Below are 23,980 nucleotides of genomic sequence, written 5' to 3' on the forward strand. Positions count from 1 at the left end.
AAGGCAAGACTCCCTGTGAGAGACTGAAGTATTATTGCAAAGTATATTCCGTTTGCTGGGGTATTCAAGCCACAAAACTTAGTTGAAGGCGCAATTCCTTCATCGTGATTACGCATTTTTATTTTTTTTAAACGTACCGCGTCTTAGTTGCAACTGTCGTTTTGAAGGGGAATAAGAATAAACTGCAAAAATTGTAGCTCTGATTAAAAGTGCCAGTTTGAAATGTGCGTGCAGGATTGTTTCGACAATCTTGAGCTGCGAACAGCAAGGAAACCAGACGCTTCCTTCTGAAGCGTCATTTCCTGGCAGGTACTTATGTAGTTCTTAAAAAGGTCACGCAACGATGCAGAGATGCTACAGTCCTACCACGTGCCAGTCACCCTCAGACGTGCTAGGTGAGTTTTCCAGCAACTTACCCTCTCGCTATATGTTTATGTGTGTCAAGCTTTCTGCATTCATGTACTTGCATGTACACATGTCAACACAGCCTGCCTTTCTGACCTTCAAATTCCTCGTTAGCGTGGTTTTCGAACGGGCAGGCTTAGCTGGCAGAGAGACAGCACACCTCAAATGCTGTTTCTTTGAACTAGATTGGCACGCCATGCGACTTGTTCTTTTTTAATTGAACCACAATTTTAGAAGGAAATAGCAGCGTGAGTTCTTTGTTTAGCGGTCCATCTGATAAGGTGACACCTCAAGGGAGAGGACAGAATGTAGCGTCTAGCAGCAAAAAGTTGTTAATTGCATGAGGCTGAGAGACGCTCAGTAACACGCAGCAGACCCGGCTCAGGAGTTGCCTTTCTACAAGCAGCTTTTCACCTTTTTTGGTTTGGAAGCTATACAAGCATATTGTTGCACGGCGACCAAATAGCAAGGGAAGCACCAGCATAGTACGGGCCCTGCTGGTGGATGGTGAGAAGAGTTCAACTTGACATGAGCTATTACATACAAAGCTAGAAATAATTATAATAATAGAGTTATTATATTATATTCATTACTATTGAATCAATTTTTCATTTTCTGTCATGTGTTAGGCTACGTGGAGACTATCTGAATGTGCCTGGCTTTGCAGCCACGATGTTTTTTGCTTCTGATGTGATGCATTAACTCTTTGTGTTCAGGGGTTTGGACTCCCCCCTCGCCTCTGCAGCACGCTGTGATGTATAAGTGTTACATTGTGATTTTTCTTCAGCTTTCATTAGCAAGACATTTTTTTTGGTAGAAGCGGGCAGCTCACACGCTTGCCCTCCCCACAGCTGCAAGGGCAAGAAAGGGAAGTCACCGCTGTGCGATCCACAGCCACAAACCCACGATCTAGAATACCATTGCACAAAACGGTCTGACAAGTCTCAATTTTGACTTAACACGTGTGTCTTTTCTGGTATCATTTGCCTGTTACTCAATGAAGGGTGTGCCTAATAAGTGTGCATTTAAGGCGCTCCAACGTTTTTTACATTGCAACAGTGACTGGCTACCAAAAACATGCCTCTGGACTGATTGGAGGTGTTTCACAAAGTGGCCACCCAGTCAACGTTTGGTTTCTCCAATGTAGAGGGAACCGTGTTGTGAGTAGTGAATACAGTATCGTAAGCATGCATGCATGACCCTGAACTTACAGCTGCCTGTCATTTCAACTCTCCATCTTGCTATAACTCTGACCTTTCTGTCCTTGACCTGCTGCAGTATCCCAATGCAGCTCAACTCAGTCTATGGCATCTTTGGCAGTCTTTTCTTGGCCTCCATCTATCCCTGGCCCCCTATCGATCTCTCCTGTCCCAAGCCCTTCTCCCAGCTTATATTTCATCTCATTTCTATATGTCTTAGTTCTGATGAAGGGTCATTCGGACTCGAAACGTCAACTGTATCCCTCTCCGCAGATGCTGTCGGACCTGCTGAGTTTTTCCGGCTATTTTTGTTTTTGTTCTAGCTATTTTTGTTTTTGTTCTAGATTTCCAGCATCCGCAGTATTTTGCTTTCATCTTTCCACTTACCTTTCTACTGTCTTCTTGACTCATCATTAAATCCAACAATTTTGGATCATAGCCTTCGCCGCCCCCACCTTGTTTTGTTGCGCTGTTTTATTTTTCTTGTTTCATTCTTTATTCAGATGGTTGCTATCCAGCCATTCACACCTCATCTAGACACATTTTTTATTTCTTTACTTTACCTATTAATGCTCCCTTTGGTTTTTGAATCATGAAACCTTTTGTCATTTGATCTCTCCTACCCTCCACCCTATCTCAGACCTTCCCTTTTGTTCGCTCTTCCCCCCTTTCGCTTGTTCCAAACTTTCTATCTCTCCTCAGTTCTGATGAAAGGTCACAGGCCTGAAATGCTAACGCTGTTGGTCTCTCCACAGATGCTGCTTGACTTGCTGTGTATTTCCAGCATTTTCTGTTTTACTTTCCACTCTCATGCTGTCGATAGGAGGCAGGAGGATGGGGTAAGTCACCAGGCACGAGGTTCTTAGCCTGCGTTGTCCTCTCCCTACCCCATCCCTGAGCAGCTGAGGCAGGTTGCAGCACACTGACAGCTGCTTTTGCTGAGGCAGCCACATGACCCAACGTTCTGTGGTTTTTTTTTGGATCTGTGGGATAGTAACTTGCAGCTTGCCGTTACCCTTTGTTTTGGTTGTGGTAATGGGAAATGTTTCACATAAACATGTACTTGTGCGTGCGTGGGCTCAGGTAGCTCTATGCTGTTTACTTGTGGTCGCATCAGCCCAGTAGGTCCATTGTGGGTTTATGCAGCTGCCACTTGGAAGGAGATTATCGCAGCGACAACTAATGTCACTGACAATTTACAGGTACAACCCCACAGGGATATCTCGTCTGCCAAGCTCTTGAACTCTGCCAGATTACCGGGCATCAGCATCTGAATGAAAACTGTTCGCACAAAGCTGGGAGGGTTGGGTGAGGTGGGTGTAGGTAAAAGCCCAATGCTATGTGGTCTCACACTGCATTGTTGATTGAACTCCAAAGTTTGTCAGCCGGTCAAACTATTTGCTGGATGTTAGGGCATGGGGATGGGGGCGAGAGGAAGATGAGAACACTTTATATTATTTAACATTTTATTTCAAAACCATGTAAGAGAAATTAAAAATGATGCCCCAGAATTTGCTTGGAAAATGATGGCAAGACTCATATGCACAGTGTTAAGTGAGGGGAAGAGTTGTGAAAAGCTATTAAAATCCAACCTTTGTTCACATATTCGCTTACCCACACTAAAGCCTTGGTACACCAGGTCACCCATTGAAAGTCCAATTGTTCATTTATCTGCAGTTTTAAGCGTTAGAAGATAGGAAGCCAACTTCAGAAAATGCTGAAAAAAGAAAAGTCTGATTTACACTGGAAATAAAAATTGCTCTTGTCGTCTCGTAGCTTGCTCTAAACTCTTTACCTATGGGGCTCAATTTTAATCAAGATGTCACACTTTAAAGGGTTGGACTTGCTCTGTTTTTAATTCAACTTGGATTAAAGGCACACTCTAAATGCTAAGCAAGCTGGTCTGACAATAGACTGTCGCTGCTCCTAAAGTTAGAGATTTAAATTTTGCCCTTTCTTACTGAAGGCAGGACACTCTAAAAGTACCAGATCTTTCCAGGCTCGAAGGATTTGTGCCTTCTTACACACAAGTGACAATGAGGTGCCGCTGTTGCAAAGTAGTTATACCCATTCTGTGCCGAGTTCATACATAGATTGCTGTTGTACACAAGCATGCAGGTACTTCACAAAAGCATCATGTACAAATGAATGGCATGGTAAAAATGAAAATTGAAGACAGGGCGGCGGTGGTCAACAGATAGTAACTGCACAAACCAGTGCTGCCCTCATATTTCTGGAACCTATCTCATTGACTTCCATTGGGAAGCATGTTTGCCGCTCGCAATTTCGCCGTTGGCGAGGTTTCGCGGGAACGAAACCCCAGTGAATGGCGGGACTTTTCTATAATTGCCGCACCATTAGCCTCGCAAAACCAGGAGCTCGCCATCGACCATCCTGTGAGTTTCATGAAATTGCTGGGCTGGCAGGGTAAACAGGAATTAAACTTGACGGAGAAAGATAGGGCTGGTATTTCATGGCACAAGGAGTGAATTAGTGAGTGATTTAAGCCTTGCAATTCCACTTAATTTTGAAGTCCCAAAAAGGAAACAGTGTAAACTGTAGATTCTCATACCTGCAGGTAGTAAATTGTTCCTAAAGGTTTTATTTTAAAATTTAACGTTTTATTGTTTTTTACTTTCCTCTTCTGCCTCTTTCTTTCTCAATCCAATCTCTCTCGCCTTTCCTTATTTCTTTTTCGGTACCTGATTTTACTCTGATTTATTTCCTTCCCCATCATTTCTATGGTTCTTTATCCTCTTTTCTCCTCCTATGACCCTATTAATGTATTAGTGACTCTTTTCCCACCCTGTATTGACTCCCAAATGCTTGTGTCCTCACAAAGAAGTCACCAGATTGGTCTACAGATTCTGTTGGATGAAGGTATCAATATCCTCAACAGGAACCAAGCCTACAGGTGATGACTTCCCAGCAACCCACCCCCTGACTCACTGAGGTCTCTTCTCCCAGCTACAGATTCCCCACCCAAATCATGGACGCTGCCTCAGCTTGGCTTTGCCACCTACTCGTACGCCACATTCTTTATATACCTTACCCACTTTCATCCCCATCTCCTCTTACTAAAAATAATTGTCGCTTACCACCCTCTGAAGAACCATGTGGACCTTTACACAAAGATCCCCTTTCTAGCCTCTGTATTCAGTGCCTTATTATCAACCTGCACCAATTCTTCCCTCGGCCCCTGTCCTCTGATTTCTCAGTCCTACTGTCTTCACTCAGTATCACTCTTCACATAAACCCTTTTACCCAAACTGCGGGACATACACATAACATTGTCACCTTTCGTGACGTCTCCATTTCTGAAGTTTGTTAAGGCTATCTCTGACCACCTCTTTTTCTCCTTCCCATCAATATCCTGTCAGCTTTCTCTAACTTCAGGGCCCTCACCTTCCAACCCTGAAGAAAAACCCCCAGCTCCCTCACTAATTCAATCTCAAAGTGTCAACTCCTTCTTCTCTGGGCTTCCACCTATCATAGTTACATCTCTGGCGTTGTTGACCTCTTCAACTGTTTCCTCTCTGTAGCCAATCATACTTATGTTCTCACCAGATAATTCACCAGGTCTACCACTGCCATCCTTCTGATAGAGTTCCCATCTTCTCCCCCTTATATCCAAGGGCCATAAACAACCATGTGCCGAGAACACAACTGGTCCAGTTACTCATTGCTAGAGCCTGTTAAACACAAGCATACCTATTTCTCCTTATCTAAGTTCTTCCAATCTTTTTGAACAAAAAAGGCTTAAATGCTTCTCTCTAGGATGATTCACCTTTTCAATCCCCTTTCTCTTGCACCTCCAACACAAAATGACTAGAACATGGGATCCTTTGTTTCTAAGATTGAGATCCCCTTGTGTGGCTGCTTCTAGCACCATCACTTCCCTTCCTCTGCCCCTGCCTTTACCCATCCCCAGTTCCCACCCGCTCACCCAAGCTAACCACTTTTTTGCTGATATTACCACTCTACCTTCAACTTCCTTCAGGTAACCCGTCAGACAGATGACAGCCTGCCTCAGTGGTGACAATGCTACTGTTGGCAGGAGGGCCGGTAACCAGAGGGCACAGGTTGAGATATGGGCAAAAGAATCAAAAGGGAGATGAAGAAACTTTTTTTTACATAGTGAATTGTCATGATCTGGAGTGGTGGAAGCAGGTTCAATAGCAATTTTCAAAGGGGAAGTGGGTAAATACTTGAAAAGGAAATATTTGCAGGGCTATGGGAAAGGGAGAGAGGAGCAGGACTAATCGTGTTGCTCTTCCAAAGAGCTAGCATAGGCACAATAGGCTGAATGGCCTCCTTCTGGGATGTATGATTCTCTGAAGCCTTTCTGTTCAGTATGTTAGCGTATGTTCATGTCTTTGCTAAAATTATTAACCAGAAGAAACTTTGACAGGATATGTTTTGCTGTGTTGTTACACAGAGCGAACAGAGAAAACTTGTATCTTTCTGTGATAGCTTCAGCCCTTGGGAAGATGGTGATGTAATGGTAATGTCAATGTCACTTGCCTAGTAACCCGGTGGGCCGGCCTAATTCTCTGAGTACAAGGGTTCAAATCCCATCACAATAGCTAGTGGCATTTGAATTCAATTAAAATTTGGAATTTTACAGCTTGTTGTAAAAGCCTATCTGGTCCACTAATGTCCTTTGGAGAAGGAAATCTGCCATCCTTACCCAGTCTGGCCTACATGTGACTCCAGACCCATGGCAAAGTGCCCTTTGAATTGGCCTAGCAAGCCACTCAGTTCAAGCACAATTAGGCACTAAGATAAAAGCAAAAAACTGCGGATGCTAGAAATCCAAAACAAAAATAAAAATACCTGGAAAAACTCAGCAGGTCTGGCAGCATCTGCAGAGAGGAACACAGCGAACGTTTCGAGTCTGTATGACTCTTCAACAGAACCCACTAGGGCTATGTGTACCTCGCTTGTCCTGCCTTCTACCCTTAACTAGCACATTCCTTAGATAATATCACCACCTTCAACACCTCTTTGTTCTTTTGTCCATGACATCTTTTGGTTATCTCCACCTATCACTGGCCCTCTGTCCAGCTCTACTTGTCTCACCACCCCCCCTTATATTTCACCTCTCTTCTATTTTTCCTTAGTTCTGTTGGAGAGTCATATGGACTCAAAACGTTCACTGTGTTCCTCTCCACAGATGCTGCCAGACCTGCTGAGTTTTTTCAGGTATTTTTATTTTTGTCAAGGGCAATTAGGGATGGGCAGTAAATGCTAGCCTTGCCAGCGATGCCCAAATCCTATGAAAGAATAAAGGAAAACACTTAAAAATGGTATTGTGTTAGCCAAGGATTCTATCATACTCTGCATCATCTTCTATTCTACTACACAAATGAAACATTGGGGAAGAAGTTTTCAAAGACTGGACTGTCCCTTCACCACAAAGTGGTTTGCATTGTCAGCATGATTCCCCATGGCCACACAATCAATAACTAGAGTGAAACCTTTCTAGTTTTTAAGTCATTTGCAGTTAAAAGTGGGCAGCTCCTTTGAACATCCTGTAAATGTGCTCCGTGATGAGAGGCTGAGGTTTAATAAACATGAAGGTGTTCACACAGAGATTGTGGGTACAAGATTCATAGCTGTAGTGCCACCTCTGCCAATTCCCCCCGCCTCCCCCAACTGCCCTTCCCCGCCGCCCCCCCACCCCCCCCCCCCCCCCCCCCCCCCCCCCGCCAAACTGCCAGCTGTTTCTGGTGCATGGTGCACTCTTTTGAGAAGGGCATTCACCAGGGCATCCCTTCATGCATCGGAAGCAGCTGAACCGTTGCTACCCAAATGTCACACAGCCTCACCAGTGACTGTGCTGTCCATTGCCTTAATTTGGACTACTTTGGACCAGTGCATTCAACAAATTTGTCCTTCACTCACTAAAGAATTCAGCTGCACGACAGGCCCAGCACTGCTGTTATTTAAATAACCAGGCACTCAGCATGCAGGCCAGGTCATTTTGAAGGACTCCTGCTATTAAGAACTGTCTGCGCATACTCTGGAGTGTTTTAGGAGTTAGCTATGGGAAATCCTGAGGTTGCGAAAGGTGCTATATAAATGCAAGCCATTAGGCAAGGGCCTAGAAATTGGACTGGTCAGTGCTTCTTCCCAAATGGCCTCCTAAGTCTCGAATACAATGAGCAGCAAGCAGAAATGTGCTGCACGGCATATTGTTAAAAGCCAAAATAAATCAGCTTTTAGTGTCCACGTGTGAAACAGAGAATAGGCCCTTTGCAAATAAGGAGCATGAGGTTTGTTTGGGGCCCTCACTGCCAGGAAAACCAAGGGCAGAATTTTTCACTCGGCATGTGGGCACGCGCCCGACACACTGAAGCGTAAAATAGCTCACGGTGACATCGGCCATCAGGCACACGGGAGAGTCGGTAGCACATCTGCCCACAGTTAAGAGGGCTACTAAGCCCATTAATGGCGCAACTAACTGGGATTTTTCGCTGCCTGTCCAACCTTACAGTGGGCGGGCAGGCAAATTTCCTGAAGTTTACAAAGGAAATGAAGTTTCAAGGGCTTACATGGTGACACTTGTTTCCACTCTGCAGTCATTTTGGCCCCGAGGTTAATGCCTGGTTATTTAAATAACAGCAGCGCTGGGCCTGTCGTGCAGCTGAATTCTTTAGTGAGTGAAGGACAAATTTGTTGAACGCACTGGTCCAAAGTAGTCCAAATTAAGGCAACGGACAGCACGGTCACCGGTGAGGCTGTGTGACATTGGGGTAGCAACAGTTCAGCTGCTTCCGATGCATGAAGGGGATGCCCTGGTGAATGGATTTCGAGGGAGTTAAAAACCGGACCCCCCTTTTAAATTCCTTCATTCTTATATCTTCTGCCACCAGAATGTTACCTCAACCTTAGCGTGCTGCGTGACATTTTGCTGAGCTGCGAGTTTTGTGAAATAATGTGCAATTTTGTTGTTTTCTTTTACCAAAGTGCTGAGACGGAGATATCCCTCAGACTTCATTATTGTGCTCTTCATGAGCATGCTTTGTCTTTATCTAAGGCAGGCATTCATTGAAATGAGTAATGGGGCAATTCCAGCTTTGTTGAAGGAATGATGCCCCCCAATTGCATCACTTCTGGCAGTCTCTGTTTCTTAACTCTTCTAAAATCCATTGTAATTATACTCTGCTTCAGGAATGAAGTAGATGGACTGAGTAGTGGGGACTACTCACTGACAGGACACTTGCTTCACTGCTGCAAGAGAGTTTGAAGAATATTCTTCTCTGCATACAGTTCTATTACATAATAAATACCGGTCCTCAAATTCCTGGGATTGGAGCCAGCTGGAAAGGAATGGTTCCTGCCATGGGTGAGCGCAGGCACCAGGAATCTAGGGCACAACCCACATGTTCCGGGGTTTGTTAAATGGATCCACGCCAGTTGGTGAAGTTAAAACTAAAACACAGCAGCTTTCTTTGCTGGAGGGAGTTTATTGACCTAATTCACAGTCAACACTACTCCAATTGCACCCCGCCCAGTGTCCCAACGATCCCCATCTACAGGTGTACAAATACCCATCACCTGTTCAGCAATGCAATTGCATTAAATCTTAATAATGTAATTAGTGAGACATTGACATGGGATTCTGCCTCCCTCAGCTGAAATGCCAATTTAAATTCTATGAGGTGAGAGAGGGGAGGCTTATGGCTAATTATCTGCCTGGCCCACATGCCAAAGGGGGCGTGTCTGGTAGAGTTCCATGGCACCATGGACAATTCTGTCCCATTCTGCCCTTACAAAGCCTCAGGGAAGCTCAAACCAACAAAAAGCTGACATGAATTCCACTGATAAAATCCTAAATCCTCACTAAGGCAAAACACTTGACCCTAGAGTGGATTGATTGACTTCCTCAAGAGGTTTATCCAGAGTTTTGCCAGCCAGCCAGCCCTTTAACCTTTATTACATTGTATGTTTGATAACAAGGCCACCATCAAGCCTGGTGTAATCGTTTCACATGATTTCGTTACATGATCATCCAGCATAGTTCCTGTGTTGCATCAGCTGAAATTATTGACCTTTTTTTGGCCTCCAGCTGCTTATAAATGTTTTTTTTTTTCTATTCATATTGACAAAACCAAACCTTAATTCAGTCTGATTGACATTCAAATTTGTAACGTTCAACAAATTTAAAACTGCAAGAGGAATGAAGGGAGATATTGGAAAAGGTTTTCATCCAACGATTAGCATTTTTGCATTGCCTTTAAGGGAGTAACATTTTCCAAGGCGCTTAGTAGAACCACCATTGAGCAACGTTTGATAACAAGCCACATAAGGAGATATTAGATGGGGAACCAAATGCTTGGTCCGAGAGGTAGGTTTGACAGAGGGTCTCGAAGCAGCAGAGAGAGGCAGGGAGGCGGAGAGGTTTAGGGAGGGTTCCTCGGCTCTTAGGGCCCCAGGCTAGTGAGAGCAAAGCCGGTGATGGCAGAGTGTTGAGAATCAGAGATGTGTTTTAGGCCAGAATTGGAGGAGCACAGGTATCTCAGAGGGCCATAAGGCTGGAGGAGATTACAGGGACGGCTGGCCGGGACGGGGTGGAGGGAAGTCGGGGTGGGGGGGGGGGTTGCGGTGGGGTGGGCGGATGGGGGTGAGATCATGGAGATTGTTGAAAACAATGGTGTGAATTTTAACATCAAGGCGTTGCCATACTGGGAGCCAATATGCAGGTGGGTGAGCACCGGGATGGTGGTTAAACGACACTTCACAGAATCACGGAATTGTTACAGTGCGGAAGGGGACCGTTTACCCCCTGGTGTCTGCACCGGCCCTCCAAATGAGCAGCTCACCTACTTCCGCTCCCCCTCCTTCTCCCCATAATCCCTGCACATTCTTCCTTTTCAGATAACAAGTTTAGAGCAAGTTAGGGTGTAGGCAGCAGGATGCAGAACATTATTCTCAGGCACCTCACAGAGATATAAAGATAATGGCTGCCAAGCCAATCAGGAGAGATTGAGAAGGGTGTCTGAAAGGTTGGCCAAAAAGATGGGATTTAAGGGGGCAGGTGGAAGAATTTAGGAAGGAAATTCCAAAGCATGGTACCCAGGTGGCCGAAGGCAAGGACCTCACAGGGAAAAAGTAGAAACTTAATATATCGGAGAAACTGAGGGTACAAGAGAAAAGTTGTAGGGCTGGTGCAGGCTCCGGGTCCAAGGAGGGAGTTAAACACAAGGATGAGATTTTTAAATTTGAAGTAAGGGGGATTGGGAGCCAATGTAGGTCATCGGAGATTGCATGTGATGAGTAGAGTTATAGAGTTATAGAGTTATACAGCACAGGAACAGGCCCTTCGGCCCATCATGTCCGTGCTGGCCATCAAACACCTATCTATTCTGATCCCATTTTCCAGCACTTGACCCATAGCCCTTTAGTCCATGGCATTTTGAGTGCTAAATACTTCTTAAATGTTGATGACAGTTCTGATGAAGGGTCATCGACTTGAAATATAAACTCTGCTTCTCTCCCTCCACAGGTGCTGCCAAGACTGCTGAGTATTTCCAGCATTTTCTGTTTTTATTTCAGATTACAAGCACAGTATGTTTTGCTTTTTGCAGCCCAGAGTGGATGTTATTACCTTATGTTGGAGGTGAATTTAGAAACTAAGTAATCAGCTATGAGCATGGCACCATAAAACCACATCTCAGCTCCACTCGAAATGGTTTTATAGTGATTGCTGGAAAGACAGCTGTAATTTTAAGATAAAAGAGTATAAAATGTATTGTACAAATCAGGAATTAAGACATGCATGTCGTAATAATTCTGATAAGAGTAAGTTCACGACAGGGCACAGCAAACAGAGCTTTGTGGAGCTGAAAGTGACACGTGCTTGGATAAGGCCTTCAGTGCCAGAGGAGTTGAGGTAAGGGTGGTGGTGGCCAATAAGATGGAGGTGGAAATAGGTAGCCTTTAGGGTGAGGTTTTGGGTGTGGAAATTAATTTCTGGACCTTGCCCATATGGGCCATTTCACCGTGCCAGCTCTCCGGGCGGAGTTTTACGCCCCGCGGGCGGGCACACACCGACCCGAACCGGCATAAAATAGCCCGCGATGATGTCGGGCCAGGGTCCTGACGTCATTGTGCACTCTCGCGGTATTTCGGTCAGCGGGCGCACGGGAGAGTCGGTAACGAGCCTGCCGACCACGAAGAAGCCTGTTAAGGCCGTTAAGATATTAATCAAGAGAGATTTCCCGCTGGTTGGCGGGCAGGCCAATCGGCCAGGCGGCCTTTACATTTTTGAGGAAACCTCACCCGTGGGCAGGATGAGGCCTCTTTGTAGTGCATGTGTTCATGAGAGTGAGTCCTGTGTGGGGAAATGTTTTTCAGCTTTTTCCAAATTTTTATTTTTGATTTTAAAATCCTTCAGCTCCCTGAGGCAGCTCTCTGCCTTCAGGGAGCTTTCATTGCGCGCTCCCCCCCCCGCACCTGCGCAGGCTCCAGAGCCCTTCCTCCTCCCGCCGTCCACCACCCCAGCAGCGCTGAGCCTTTCGGCGCACCTTTCACGCCGGCTAGGCGTTAATTGGCCAGACAGCGTGAAATCGCGACTGGGGGGGGGCCGATCGGGGACGGCGGGTCGTTTCCCGGACACTCCTGGGCCCGCCCGCAGCGCCCGCCCGACATCCCGGACAACCTGCCCTATGACAACAAGGCCAGAGGCCCAATATCCCTCACCCTTCTTGCAGCCCACCACCACCCTCACCCCTCAGAAAGGGCACAGGTGAATTTCAAGGCCAGAGCGCCCTACCCGAAACAGTGATGGAAGCAGGATCCACGGCATCTTTTAACGGGAAAGTGGGTTAAAATGTCAAATTGTGGCAGTAAGCAACGAGGGAGCGAATAGCGCCGTCAGAAGCTGACACAAACATGATGGGCCAAATGGCCTCTTCCCGTGCTGTAAAGTTCTACCATTCTCAGCCTGTAATGATCAACTGTCCCATACTTTGTGGAGGGTGAGGAGTGAAGGGTAAGGGGTGCGGTGGAGTTGTGCCGGTGTTCAGGACACAGGCTCGATCCTTTACATTCCTTTTCACGTCAAGACTGATTTTCATTCCGAGCAGGTGGGAAGTACTAAAATAAACCCACAGCCCAGGGCTAGGAACCTACAAGAAACTGTGACGGCTTGCTGACTGATGAAGGCTGTTAACTCCCCATTTTGGAAAGACCCAGGTTATTTCTTTTTTTGGGTGAGCTAAACAGTTTCATTTTCAAACAGAGGAATCTGGCAAGGGATTTTGTGAGCTTGTCTTATCCTTGATGTGCGAGTGCCGACGATGGCAGGCCTACCCGATGTCAGTGAAGTGTGTCTGTGAAGCTTATCTCTCTGTTCTGAAGGTAAGAACAATCGCCTTTTCATCCTTACACCCCACACAAACCTCATTTCAGTTGAAAGCCCTGGGAGTTAAGGAAATGGACTAAACTGTGGTTAAGCCGAGTTTTAATGTGAGTTCTTTTCAGTCATTGCTAACCTCAACATTAAAATTAGCGTTACAATGGTCCTCTCTATATAGTATTTATTAAATTATATTTCTTAGCTGGGCTCCTGTTCCTTGGATGCACGTGAATCAGATAAGCCAAATTAGGTTAAACGAAGAAACAGAAAATAACTGATTTTTTTTTCAGTTAAGAATCTAAAGAGAAAACGTCACAAAGGCCAGATTCAAATCTTTTAAACAAATGAGGTTGAAATTTGTTTGGGCCCCCTTTCTGGGTCCGGATTGAGTGTCGCAAAGGCAGTGAGGCCCACCTAACAGGCCTGAGGCTAGCTGGGCAACTGGGCCATAAAATGTTAATGAGGCCTGAGGTGGCATTTTATGTGCAGCCTGCTTGTCTTACCTTCCCAGCCAGTTTGTGTGAATTTGAAATTCACCTTACTGAATGGTGGAGCGGGCTCAATGGGGCGTATTACCGCCTCCTACTCCTATTTCTTATGGGCTTTCAAAATTCCTGGGGTACTTGCCTGTTTAGGCGGTGGCCTAAACTTAAGCCCCAGGAGAAGGGCTGGGGTGCACAATTGACGGCAACACTATGGAGTTGGGAGTGCAGTAAAATTGGCATTTTAAAAAAGACGTACTTTTCATTGGTGGCCGCTGTAGAATCCCTAGTGAGGTAGGCCTGACTCTTGTCCTGCTCATCGCTCCCCAATTTTACAGTGGGGTTCTCCTCCCTCCCTGCTGCCAGCGGGCCTGGACAGAGGAAATTGAGAAAATGGTTGGCAGTAAGTAGCTATGGGTAATAAAAGAAAGAAATACTTGCATTTTTATAGCGCCTTTCACAAAGTGCTTTCCAGCCAATTAAGTACTTTTGAACTGCTGTCTCTTGTGATGCAGGAAACATGGCAGCCAACTTATGCAGAGCAAACTCCCATAAACGGCAATGGTCAGTTAATCGTTTTTTTTTTGTGATGTTGATTGAGAGATAAATAATTTGCAAGACCCTTCGGGAGAACTTGTCTCCTCTTTGAAATAGTGGGATCTTTTATACCCACCTGAGGGAGAAGACGGAGCCTTGGTTTAATGCCTCATTTCAAAGATGGCAACTCCAGCAGTGCAGCCATCCTTCAGTACTGCACAGGGAATGTCAATCCTGTTCTTGGGACGTAGGCATCGCTGGCAAGGCCAACATTTATTGACCATCCTTAATTTCCCTTGAGAAGGTAGTGTTGAGCTGCCTTCTTGAACTGCCGCAGCACTTGCACTATAGTCATCCCACAGTGCTCTTAGGGAGGGACTTTCAGGATTTTGATCCCAGCAACATTGGAAGAACAACAATATAGGTCCAAGTCAGAATGGCATATGGCTTGGAAGGGAAGTTGAGGGTCGTGGCATTCCCATGTAACTGCTTTCCTTGTTCTTCTGGACGGTAGGGGTCTCAAGTTTGTAAGGCGCTGTCGAAGGAGCCTTTGTGAATTGCTGCAGTGCGTCTAGCAGATGGTACACGCTCTGCTGCCACTGTGTACTAGTGATGGAGGGAGTGAATATATTTAATGCGGTGGATGCGGTACCAATCAACTGGGCTGCTTTGTCCTGAATGGTGTCCAGTTTCTTGAGTATTGTTGGAGTTGCCTTCATCCAGGCAAGTGGGGAGTATTTCATCATGCTCCTGACTTGTGCCTTGTAGATGGTGGACAGGCTTTGGGGAATCAGGAGGTGAGTTACTCTCCAATGAATTCCCAGACTCTGACCTGCTCTTGTAGCCACAATATTCATCTGGCTAGTCCAGGTCAGTTTCTGGTCAATCGTAACCCCCAGGATGTTGATAGTGGGGGATTCAGTGATGGTAATGCCATTCAACATCGAGCGGGGTGGTTAGATTCTCTCTTGTTGGAGATTGTCTTTGCCTGGCACGTGTGTGACACGAATGTTACTTGCCACTTACCAGCCCAAGCCTGAATGTTGCGTTCTGGATGTGTGCACAGACTGCTGCATTACCTAAGAACTGAGAGCAGCGGTTGTGTTTGGAGGTGGCAGCATGAAAGGGCCACTGAAGGGCATTGCAATGGCTGGATGAGAGAAGTGAAGAAGGTTCAAGTTATTCAGTGATGCTGTTGCCAGTAAAGTGGTACAGAGGCTGTGCTGACAATGGCAAGACTCTGAATGGGAGCCCTTGTAGTAGCAAGGTGAGATAATTGAACGTCTTTCTGTACTGCTTCCACATGTAAGGAGTTAACCACGAGCATTTGCACATTTAACCACCTTAGCCATACTCCCTAGCAGTATCGCCGGTAACCTTTCACCCATCTGACCAAAATAATAGATTCTGCCTCGATCTTACTTCGTCAACGAAAGCAACCAGAGAATCCCAGCACTCACCCAGCTTGGCAGCATTTAGAAAGTTGAAGACTTTCAAATGATCAAAGTCGTATGGATAAAAGAAAGGGACAATGGACATAGGAGTTGGTGGTGAAAGAAAGAGGCCGTCTTAAAGGACAAGTCATTTCTTGTATTGTGCCCAGGGGTGTACAGGGGTGATGCTGCATGCGCCCACCCAGATTAGTGAGCTATACTGAAATGTCACATGGCATGTCCTTTCAATACATTGATGAGTAAATGTAAAAAGGAACTATAAAAAGATAGGGGCAACCAGTTTCTTGAGATGCAAAATTTAGAAAATGAAAGTGGTTTAAAGTAAAACGAAGGATGTGAAATTTCCCCTCGCGTCACTAAGTGGGAGGGAAATTCCAATCCAAATGACACACAACTTATTCAGGAACAGGTTGCACCGAGACCAGAAAATAGTCAATTCTGAAGTTAGAACAGGAATAGCCAAGTCTTCAGAAATCCAATTATGTGAAAAACCACAACTTAATTTGCATCACCCTCGACATAGTTAACACTTTACTTGAATAAATTTGATTTGCTTCTGAACTTTTTGGTTAACTATTTTATATACACTAAGGTTTTCTGTGGTGGGAATTGAATGATTTCTGGGCAATGGGGTCTCCAATGCTGGTGCAGAATAGATGTGGTAGGACTGGGAGCTAGATTTTCCTGGCCCCCATGGGCACAGTGATTGGAGGCAGAATGGGGTGGGGGGGGGGCTAGGAAAATAGAGGGGAGCAGTGTCGGGATGGCTTCCTGGAGATGGTACACTCTCCGATCCTGCAACGACCACAGAGGCCAGTTGAAGAGGAGATGTTACACTCTCCGATCCCACAACGACCACAGAGACTCAGGCTTCCTTTTTACCGGTTTTATTCAAGCATATGCAAGGGAGCCACAATCATTCCTAAGAATCAAGACCGAGCTCCCAGGTTGATTACATTTCATTACCTTTGTACTTTTTCTTATTATAATACATTTGAGTACAGTTGAATACATCCAATCGGTAACTGACACACCGGTCCCATGCTAACTCTACCCTACTGAGTACATAAACATGTGATTTTGCTAACCAATTATTCTAAAGGATGTATACATAATTATATTAACCAATCAAAATTAAAACACGTACACAAAGACCTTGGTTCTCACAACTCAAGACTGTTTGTGTTTCATCCTCTTTGTCCATTGTTCATCTTCCCATATCTAAGCTAAAACCATCTGCCCCTTTCCTAACTGAGAGAGGAGTACACTTAACCTAATTTATGTCGTACTTTTGTCTCCAGTCTGACTCTCAAGGCTGTGCAATGTTCATCTGGTAATCTTCCATTCTTAATATGTTTAGCAGCCATGTCTTCCTGGAGGTTTTAGGAGTTTTTCAGTAAATTCTTACTGTGTTCTCTTTTAGCATTTTTAATTTCCCCCCACCCTAACATTTCCCAATGTACTCGTGCCTCCGGCAGACTTTTCATGGGCAGACTGGGAACCAGGTTGGCTGTCCGCAACATGGTGGCAGGTAGCCAATTAGGGCAATTAAGGCCCCACATAGGGGCCATTCTGCTCTGGTGCTAGTCTTTTACTGATGTCAGTGTGGCCCCCCCACCACTGTTTGCGGAAACCGGCAGCTCATTCAGGGGAATATGAATTTTAACACAATAACCATGAAGGATCGGAGATATATGTCCAAATCGGGACTTGGAACAGAACTTGGAGGTGGTGGTGTTCCCATGCACCTGTATGCTCACCTTTACTGATACCAATTCATAATTCCAGATATACTTTCATCTTTTTACTAAGCCAGGGAAGGTGAGAATTGAACTCCTCTTTTCCAGATTATCAGTCCAGAGACTAGTTTTCATTGTTACCAAAGCAAATGTAGCAGACATTCTGCACAAATGGTAACATAATCGGAGACGTTAATTAACCAATCGCTCTGTTTCTGATTATGTTGGCTGACAAGCACTGACCAACATACAGGGGTCCCTTATGAATATCTGAATATGTAGATGAAACTTTGACTCACCCCATTTAAAGTTATACCTCTGACACTACAGTACTCCTTAAATGCTTCACTGAATGTGTCCATATCCAGTAATCAGAGATGAGCAAAAGTTTCAGCTCTGAACTCCCAACTGCAAACATCTTTGGGAACGTCATGACTATTATAGCGACTTTGCCGAGAAAATGTCTCTGCTGGTGACACAAAACTTGGTGGGAATGTGAATTGTGAGGAGGATACAAAGAGGCTTCAAGGAGATTTAGACAGACTAAGTGAGCGGGCTGGAACATGGCAGATGGAATATAATGTGGAGAAATGTGAAGTTATCCGCTTTGGTAGAAAAAACAGAAATGCTGAGTATTTCTTAAGTGGGGAGAGATTGGGAAGTGTTGATAAAAAGACCTCGGTGTTCTTGTTCATAAGTCATTGAAAGCTAACATGCAGGTGCAGCAAGCAATTAGGAAGGCACATGGTATGTTGGCCTTCATTGCAAGAGGATTTGAGTGCAGGAGTAAAGATGCCTTCCTGCAGTTGCACAGGGCCTTGGTGAGACCTCACCTGGAGTATTGTGTGCAGTTTTGGTCTCCTTACCTAAGGAAGGATATGCTGGCCATAGAGGGAGCGCAACGAAGATTCGCCAGACTATTCCCTGGGATGGTGGGATTGTCCTATGAGGAAGGACTGAGGAGATTGGGCCTGTGTTCTTATAATTTAGAAGAATGAGAGGGGATCTCATTGAAGTGTACAAATTTTTTACAGGGCTTGACAGGATAGATGCAGGAAGGATGTTTCCCCTGGTTGGGGGGAGGTCCAGAAACAGGGGGCCTTTGCTCAGAATAAGAAGTAGGCCAATTAGGACTGAGATAAGGAGTTTCTTCATTCAGAGGATAGTGAATCTTTGGAATCCTCTACTCCAGAGGGCTGTTGAGACTCGGTCATTGAGTATTTTCAAAGCAAAGGTTGCTAGGTTTCTAGATACCAATGACATCAAGGGATACAGGGATAGTGTGAAAAGATGGCTTTGAGTTGAAGATCAGCTAAGACTTAGTTAAATGGCAGAGTGGGCTCAAGGAGCCAAATGGCCTATGCCTGCTCCTATGTTACCATGTTCAGGAGAAACAAAGGAACAATTTACATTTATATAGCACCTTAGCATAGCCTTAAAATGTTCCAAAGCAGTTTACTTACATGTTGAAGTCTAGACATTGTTGTGATGTGTAGAAGCATGGCAGCCAGCTTAGATAGAGTAAGGTTCCAGGAACAGTGAATAAATTAATGATTGGAAAGTCTATTTTTAGTGGTGACGGGAGGAACATTGGTCAGGGGATTAGGAAATCTATGGTGCTTCTCTGGTTGTGCCATGAGGGATCTTTCATGCCCATGTAATCAGGCAGACTGAGGCTTGGTTCAATATCTTACCTAAAGGTTACACCTCCCACAATATTCTGCTGACGCATTGGTCTATTTTGTGTGATCAAGTCCATAGTGGGTTTTGGACTCACAACTTCCTACCTCAAACACTAATAATAAAACAATTACACTTTCTGATCAGACCTGCTGTTCAACTTCTGCTTAACTAAAAGAAGTGTGCTTTCTGTACTACAGAATCGCTGAGATAAAGATTATGCCATGCAGCCTGAAGAAGCTTAAATAACTGTGTTAAAAGGCTTCTAGAAAATATTGGAATCCTCTGGGGGAAAACCAAGCAACGTGATATAAAGGGTGAGTACTTTTTGACATTTATTTGTATATTTAAAATAGATATTTAATTTCAAATGCATTTGATGCCCAAGTTAATTTGAACACCTTTTCGCTTCTGGGGTCTTGGTTAATGTCCAGTGCATGTTCACCAGAATGACACAATCTAGAAAAAGGAGAATTAAATTACGAGGACAGGTTACACAGAAGTGGCTTGTATTCCCTTGAGTGCAAAAGATTAAAAGGTAGTATCATTGCCCTTAAGATAATCAAATGAGTTGACAGAGTAGGTGAAACTATCTCCTCTGGTGAGGGAGTCGAGAATAAGGATCCATAACCTTAAAATTAGAACTGGGCCGATGACTGATGGTGTCAGGAAGCATTTCTTCACACAATGGGTAGTGGAAAACTCTTCCCCAAAAAGCTGCTGAGGCTGGGGGGGTCAACAGAAACCATCAACACTGAGATCAATAGATTTTTCTTTGGTAACATTGAGATACAAAACTGAGGGTAATTAGAGTCAAGATCCAAATCAGCCATGATCTAATTGAATGCCGGAACAGACTCCAGGGGCTAAATGGCCTGCTCCTGCTATTCCTAAATCAAGCCCTGACGTTGGCATCAAAGGTTCCTCCGCATAAAGTCTTAGAGTCATTATGGCACAGGAGGAGGCCATTTTTCAAATTGGCTCTCTGTAGAGGAATCCATTCAGTCCCATTCCCCTGCTCTATCCCGTTAGCCCTGAAAGCTTGATTACCTCAATGACCTTTTGGAATCATTCATCGTCTCCACTTCTGCCACTTCAGTTCCAGGTCTTGATCACTCACTGTGTATAAAGGTTTTCCCTCACATCCCCCCACTCCATGCATCTCTTGCCCAACACCTTAAATCTGTGTCCCTATATAGCCCATTAGCTAATGGGGACAGTTTTTTTTTTAATCTACCTTATCTAAACATGTCATAATCTTCTGCACCTCCTTCAGATCTTCCCTCAGTCTCCTTTGCTCCAAAGAGAACAACCTTGGTTTTTCCGGCCTAAACTTGTAGATAAAATCCCTCATCGCTGGAGCCATTTTGATAAATCTCCTTTGCATCTGAAACAAAGACACAGTATTCAGGAAATGAGAAGCATCTGAGAAAAGCTAAGACCCCGTTTTTTCCCAGAAATGACAGGCCAGCCAAGTTATTTCAAATGAAACGCTCTCTTTTCATTTTTCGCCTGCTTTGTTTTTCTGAGTTAGAATGGGCTGACTGACTTTCTTTGTTTAAATTTAACCATCTCCCCCCTTACATTCAATACCATTACCATCACTGAACACCCCCCCACCCCCCCCACCCCACCCCCCTATCAACATCCTGGCGGTTCCATTGACCAGAAACTGAATTGGACTAGACATATAAGTATTGTGGCTACCAGGGCAAGCCAGAAGCTAGGAATCCTGCAGTAACTCAACCCCTGACTCCCCAAAGCCTGTCCATCATCTACAAAGCACAAGTCAGGAGCCTAATGGAATACTCTTCACTTGTCTGGATGAGTGCAGCTCCCACAACAGTCAAGAAGGTTGGCACCATCCAGGACAATGCAGCCGGCTTTGGTTGTCACCCCACCCACCCCATTAAACATTCATTCCCTCCACCAATGGCACACAGTGGCAGCAGTGTGTACCACCTACAAGGTGCACTGCAGCAACTCACCGAGGCAGCTTCCACAAAACCTTCCAAATCCCTTTAGGGAAGGAAATCTGCCATTCTTAACTGGCCTGGCCTACATGTGTCTCCAGGCCTAGGAATGTGGTTGACTCTTAACCGCCCTCTGAATTGGCCCTAGGAAGCAACTCAGTTCAAGGGGCACTTAGGGATGGGCAACAAATGCTGGCCTTGCCAGTGCCACCCACATCCCATGAAAGAATAAAGAGAAAAAAAAAAGAGGTGGTATAAATGCAACTTGCATTTGGTGTAATTACAATGTGCAATCATAAATCCCTGTTATCAATTGCTTCACTAATGTTAATTATTCTGCTTATAGCAGTAGCACAATATATAATCTAATGATAGAAAACCATTTTATATTTAGTTCTGCATTCACTTAATTTAATCAATGTTGTTCATTTAATTCATTCTCAGTATCTGAGCATCATTAGCAAGGCTGGCAATAGTTGCCCATCCTTAGTTTCCCTTCAAAATGTGGTGGTGGGGCTTGTTTTTTGAACTGCTGCAGCCAGAACATGTAAAAAGTTTTCAATCAAATGCAAACCATTTTTTTTTTTTCTCATCTTAAAAGAGTTCTTTTTGAGGAATGTGATTATGAAATAACTCAGTGTCTTTTCTTTCTTTTAATTCAGAAGAAAATCCGTCCCTTCGTTGTGGTTTCAAAGGCTTCTGTTCTCCTTGGTTCAAATCATCATGGCCAACAATGTGAGCTTGGATAATGAAACTTTGGAAATGCTCTCGAATGAAATGATCAAGAGCATCCTTCCTGCCGTTTACCTTATAGTTGCCATCATCAGCCTGCCTGGGAATGGGTTCTCCTTCTTTCTTCTCTGCAAAGCACAACCAAAGACACCATCTATCATATTCATGATCAACCTCACCATCACCGATCTTGTGCTTGCCATCTTTTTGCCCTTTCAGAGTGCGTACCACTGGAATGGTAACAACTGGACTTTTGGAGCCAACCTGTGCAATGTGGTTACTGTGCTGTTCTATGCTAACATGTACTGCTCCATCTTAACGATGACTTGCATTAGTTTGGACCGTTATGTAGGAGTAGTGTGGGCAATGCGCTGTGCCAGGTGGCAGACAAACAAGTACGCACTTGCGATTTGCTTAGGAATGTGGGCACTCATCCTTATCGTCTTGCTGCCACTGGAGATAAATGATTTGACGTATGAGGTTAACAAACTTAATATTACCACGTGTTTTGATATTCTGAAGAAGGACATGCTTCCATCCAAAGCGACCTGGGCAGCCTTTCTCTTCACCTTGTTTGGGATTCTGTTCTTAATTCCATTTAGCATCACTGTGTACTGTTACATTCGAATTATCGCCAAGCTGATCAAGGCCTCGTCAAGTTATGTCAGCGCACAAAAGAGGAGAGCCATTGGCTTAGCTTTGATCGTGCTCTTGGTGTTTATAACTTGCTTTGCGCCAAACAACTTTATCCTTCTCGTCCATATCATCAACCGGATCTTTTTCCACAAAGGGGTTTACACGGCCTACAAAGTCACCCTCACCCTCAGCTGCTTAAACAGCTGCCTCGATCCCTTCATTTATTATTTTGCCTCCAAGGAGTTTCGCAAGAAGCTCAGAGTGTACTTCCGGACAGGAAACATCTCAAGTCAGGGAAGTATAACTGAATACAGGAGGGAGAGCATTCTCTCAAGATCAGGGTTGCGAACCCACCAAGATTTGGAGATGCAGTTCTCTTTGAATTCCGCAAATGGATCGCCATAGATTAGAACTGGCAGAAAAGGAGTGCAACGTAGTACGCCCCAACGTAAACCTTGACCTGATGGGAATGCCTCTTTTTTTATCGCAGAGTTAAGATGTTAATAATGAAACCAATGTTGAGAATGAGTAAATGATCCAGCAGCTCTGGCAGTAGGTGGTTAAATTCCGAAGCTACAGGCCTGAGATTAATTCTCAGTCTTTGGCGCACGTTTGAACACGGTCAGAATATTGGGTTAGTTGTCCCAGTTCATTGTCAAGGCTTCTAGCCAGACGCCATGGTGAAAAGAAGGCCCCTCATTTTCTTTGGGGAGTGAGGGGATGGGAATTGGAAAAGTACCTGTACTGGTACTCTCATGCAGAAACTTGACCAGTTGTTGACTGTCATTGAGAGTGAGCCCAAAATACAGACAGTTAACCTTGGGACTGGAAGATGAATGTAGCAACGAGGTCTTGGAATTAAGGCACCGTGATGAAGGAGGAGGGGAAGATGATAGGATTTGTTTTTAATTTTCAGTTCTTTAAAATCCATCAAGGTTTCTGATGAAGGATCATTGACCCTTAAAGTTAACTCCCACCTGCCCCTCCCTGCAGCTGGTCGTCTGATCTGCTGAATAGCTCATAGCACTTTCTGTTAAGTCTCAGATTTCCATCATCCGTGGCATATTGCTTTTTGACAGATCTCCACTCGCAGTTTAACATTACTCTCAGGGATTAGTAAGCGATACGAAAGTTACAGTATTGCTCAGTATGTCACAGACAGCAGCCCAACCTGTTGCGTCAGTTTTCATTGTCATTTGTGGTAAATTTTAGCATTTGCATAAAGGATAACCTAAGTAAGAGATAGTGGCAAATGAGGTACTTCAAATTAGGTTTCAGTTGACCTGGAGTGCTTTCTATTCACATGGTCCTTCATTTCTTCGCAGTACAGTATTATAGTGAGAAGTTTTGTTTGTTTTGTGCATGTTTCTGACGCGTAGTGTGGTAACCCTTTGGGATCAGTGTATCAATGCATACGTATAGGAAGAAGCCGACAGTGAACATTTTTCAAGTAAAATGAGAAATCAGTTAATGGGAGGTACAGACTTATCACAAATTAAAGCGACATCAGAAATTATTTATACCCTTTTCATGGCATGAAAATAAATGAGCCTGTTGATTCTGAGTTCCTGGGTAGATTTTTCCCGCCGACGGGTAAAATGACCCGCGGTGACATCGGGCGAGCGCCCCGATGCGCGCCCGCCATTAATTATCGGGTCACTTAAGATCCTTGAGGCACCAATTGACGGTGATTTTTCGGGGCCTGTGCGATCTACAGGTCGTTGCACGGGCGCAACGGGCAGGCGGGTCGGACACATTTGTATAAACCTCATCCACGG

At 44.8% G+C, this 23,980-nt stretch overlaps 1 protein-coding gene across 1 annotated transcript; it reads left to right on the plus strand.

The window, feature by feature from the left end:
* Positions 1-320: 320 nt before the first annotated feature.
* On the plus strand, positions 321-23,977 carry LOC144682399 (P2Y purinoceptor 8-like). Its single transcript, XM_078544809.1, has 3 exons — positions 321-395; positions 19,062-19,178; positions 21,497-23,977. Exon 3 carries the CDS (start codon positions 21,558-21,560, stop codon positions 22,605-22,607), a length of 1,050 nt encoding a protein of 349 aa, XP_078400935.1. The 5' UTR covers positions 321-395; positions 19,062-19,178; positions 21,497-21,557; the 3' UTR covers positions 22,608-23,977.
* The last annotated feature ends 3 nt before the right edge of the window (positions 23,978-23,980 follow it).

This window comes from Cetorhinus maximus, chromosome 7 (genome assembly GCF_964194155.1).
Source record: "Cetorhinus maximus chromosome 7, sCetMax3.hap1.1, whole genome shotgun sequence".
Lineage (NCBI taxonomy): Eukaryota > Metazoa > Chordata > Chondrichthyes > Lamniformes > Cetorhinidae > Cetorhinus > Cetorhinus maximus.

Coding starts and splice junctions, on each gene's coding strand:
- LOC144682399 (XM_078544809.1), top strand. CDS start 21,558: ATGGCCAACAATGTGAGCTTGGATAATGAAACTTTGGAAATGCTCTCG.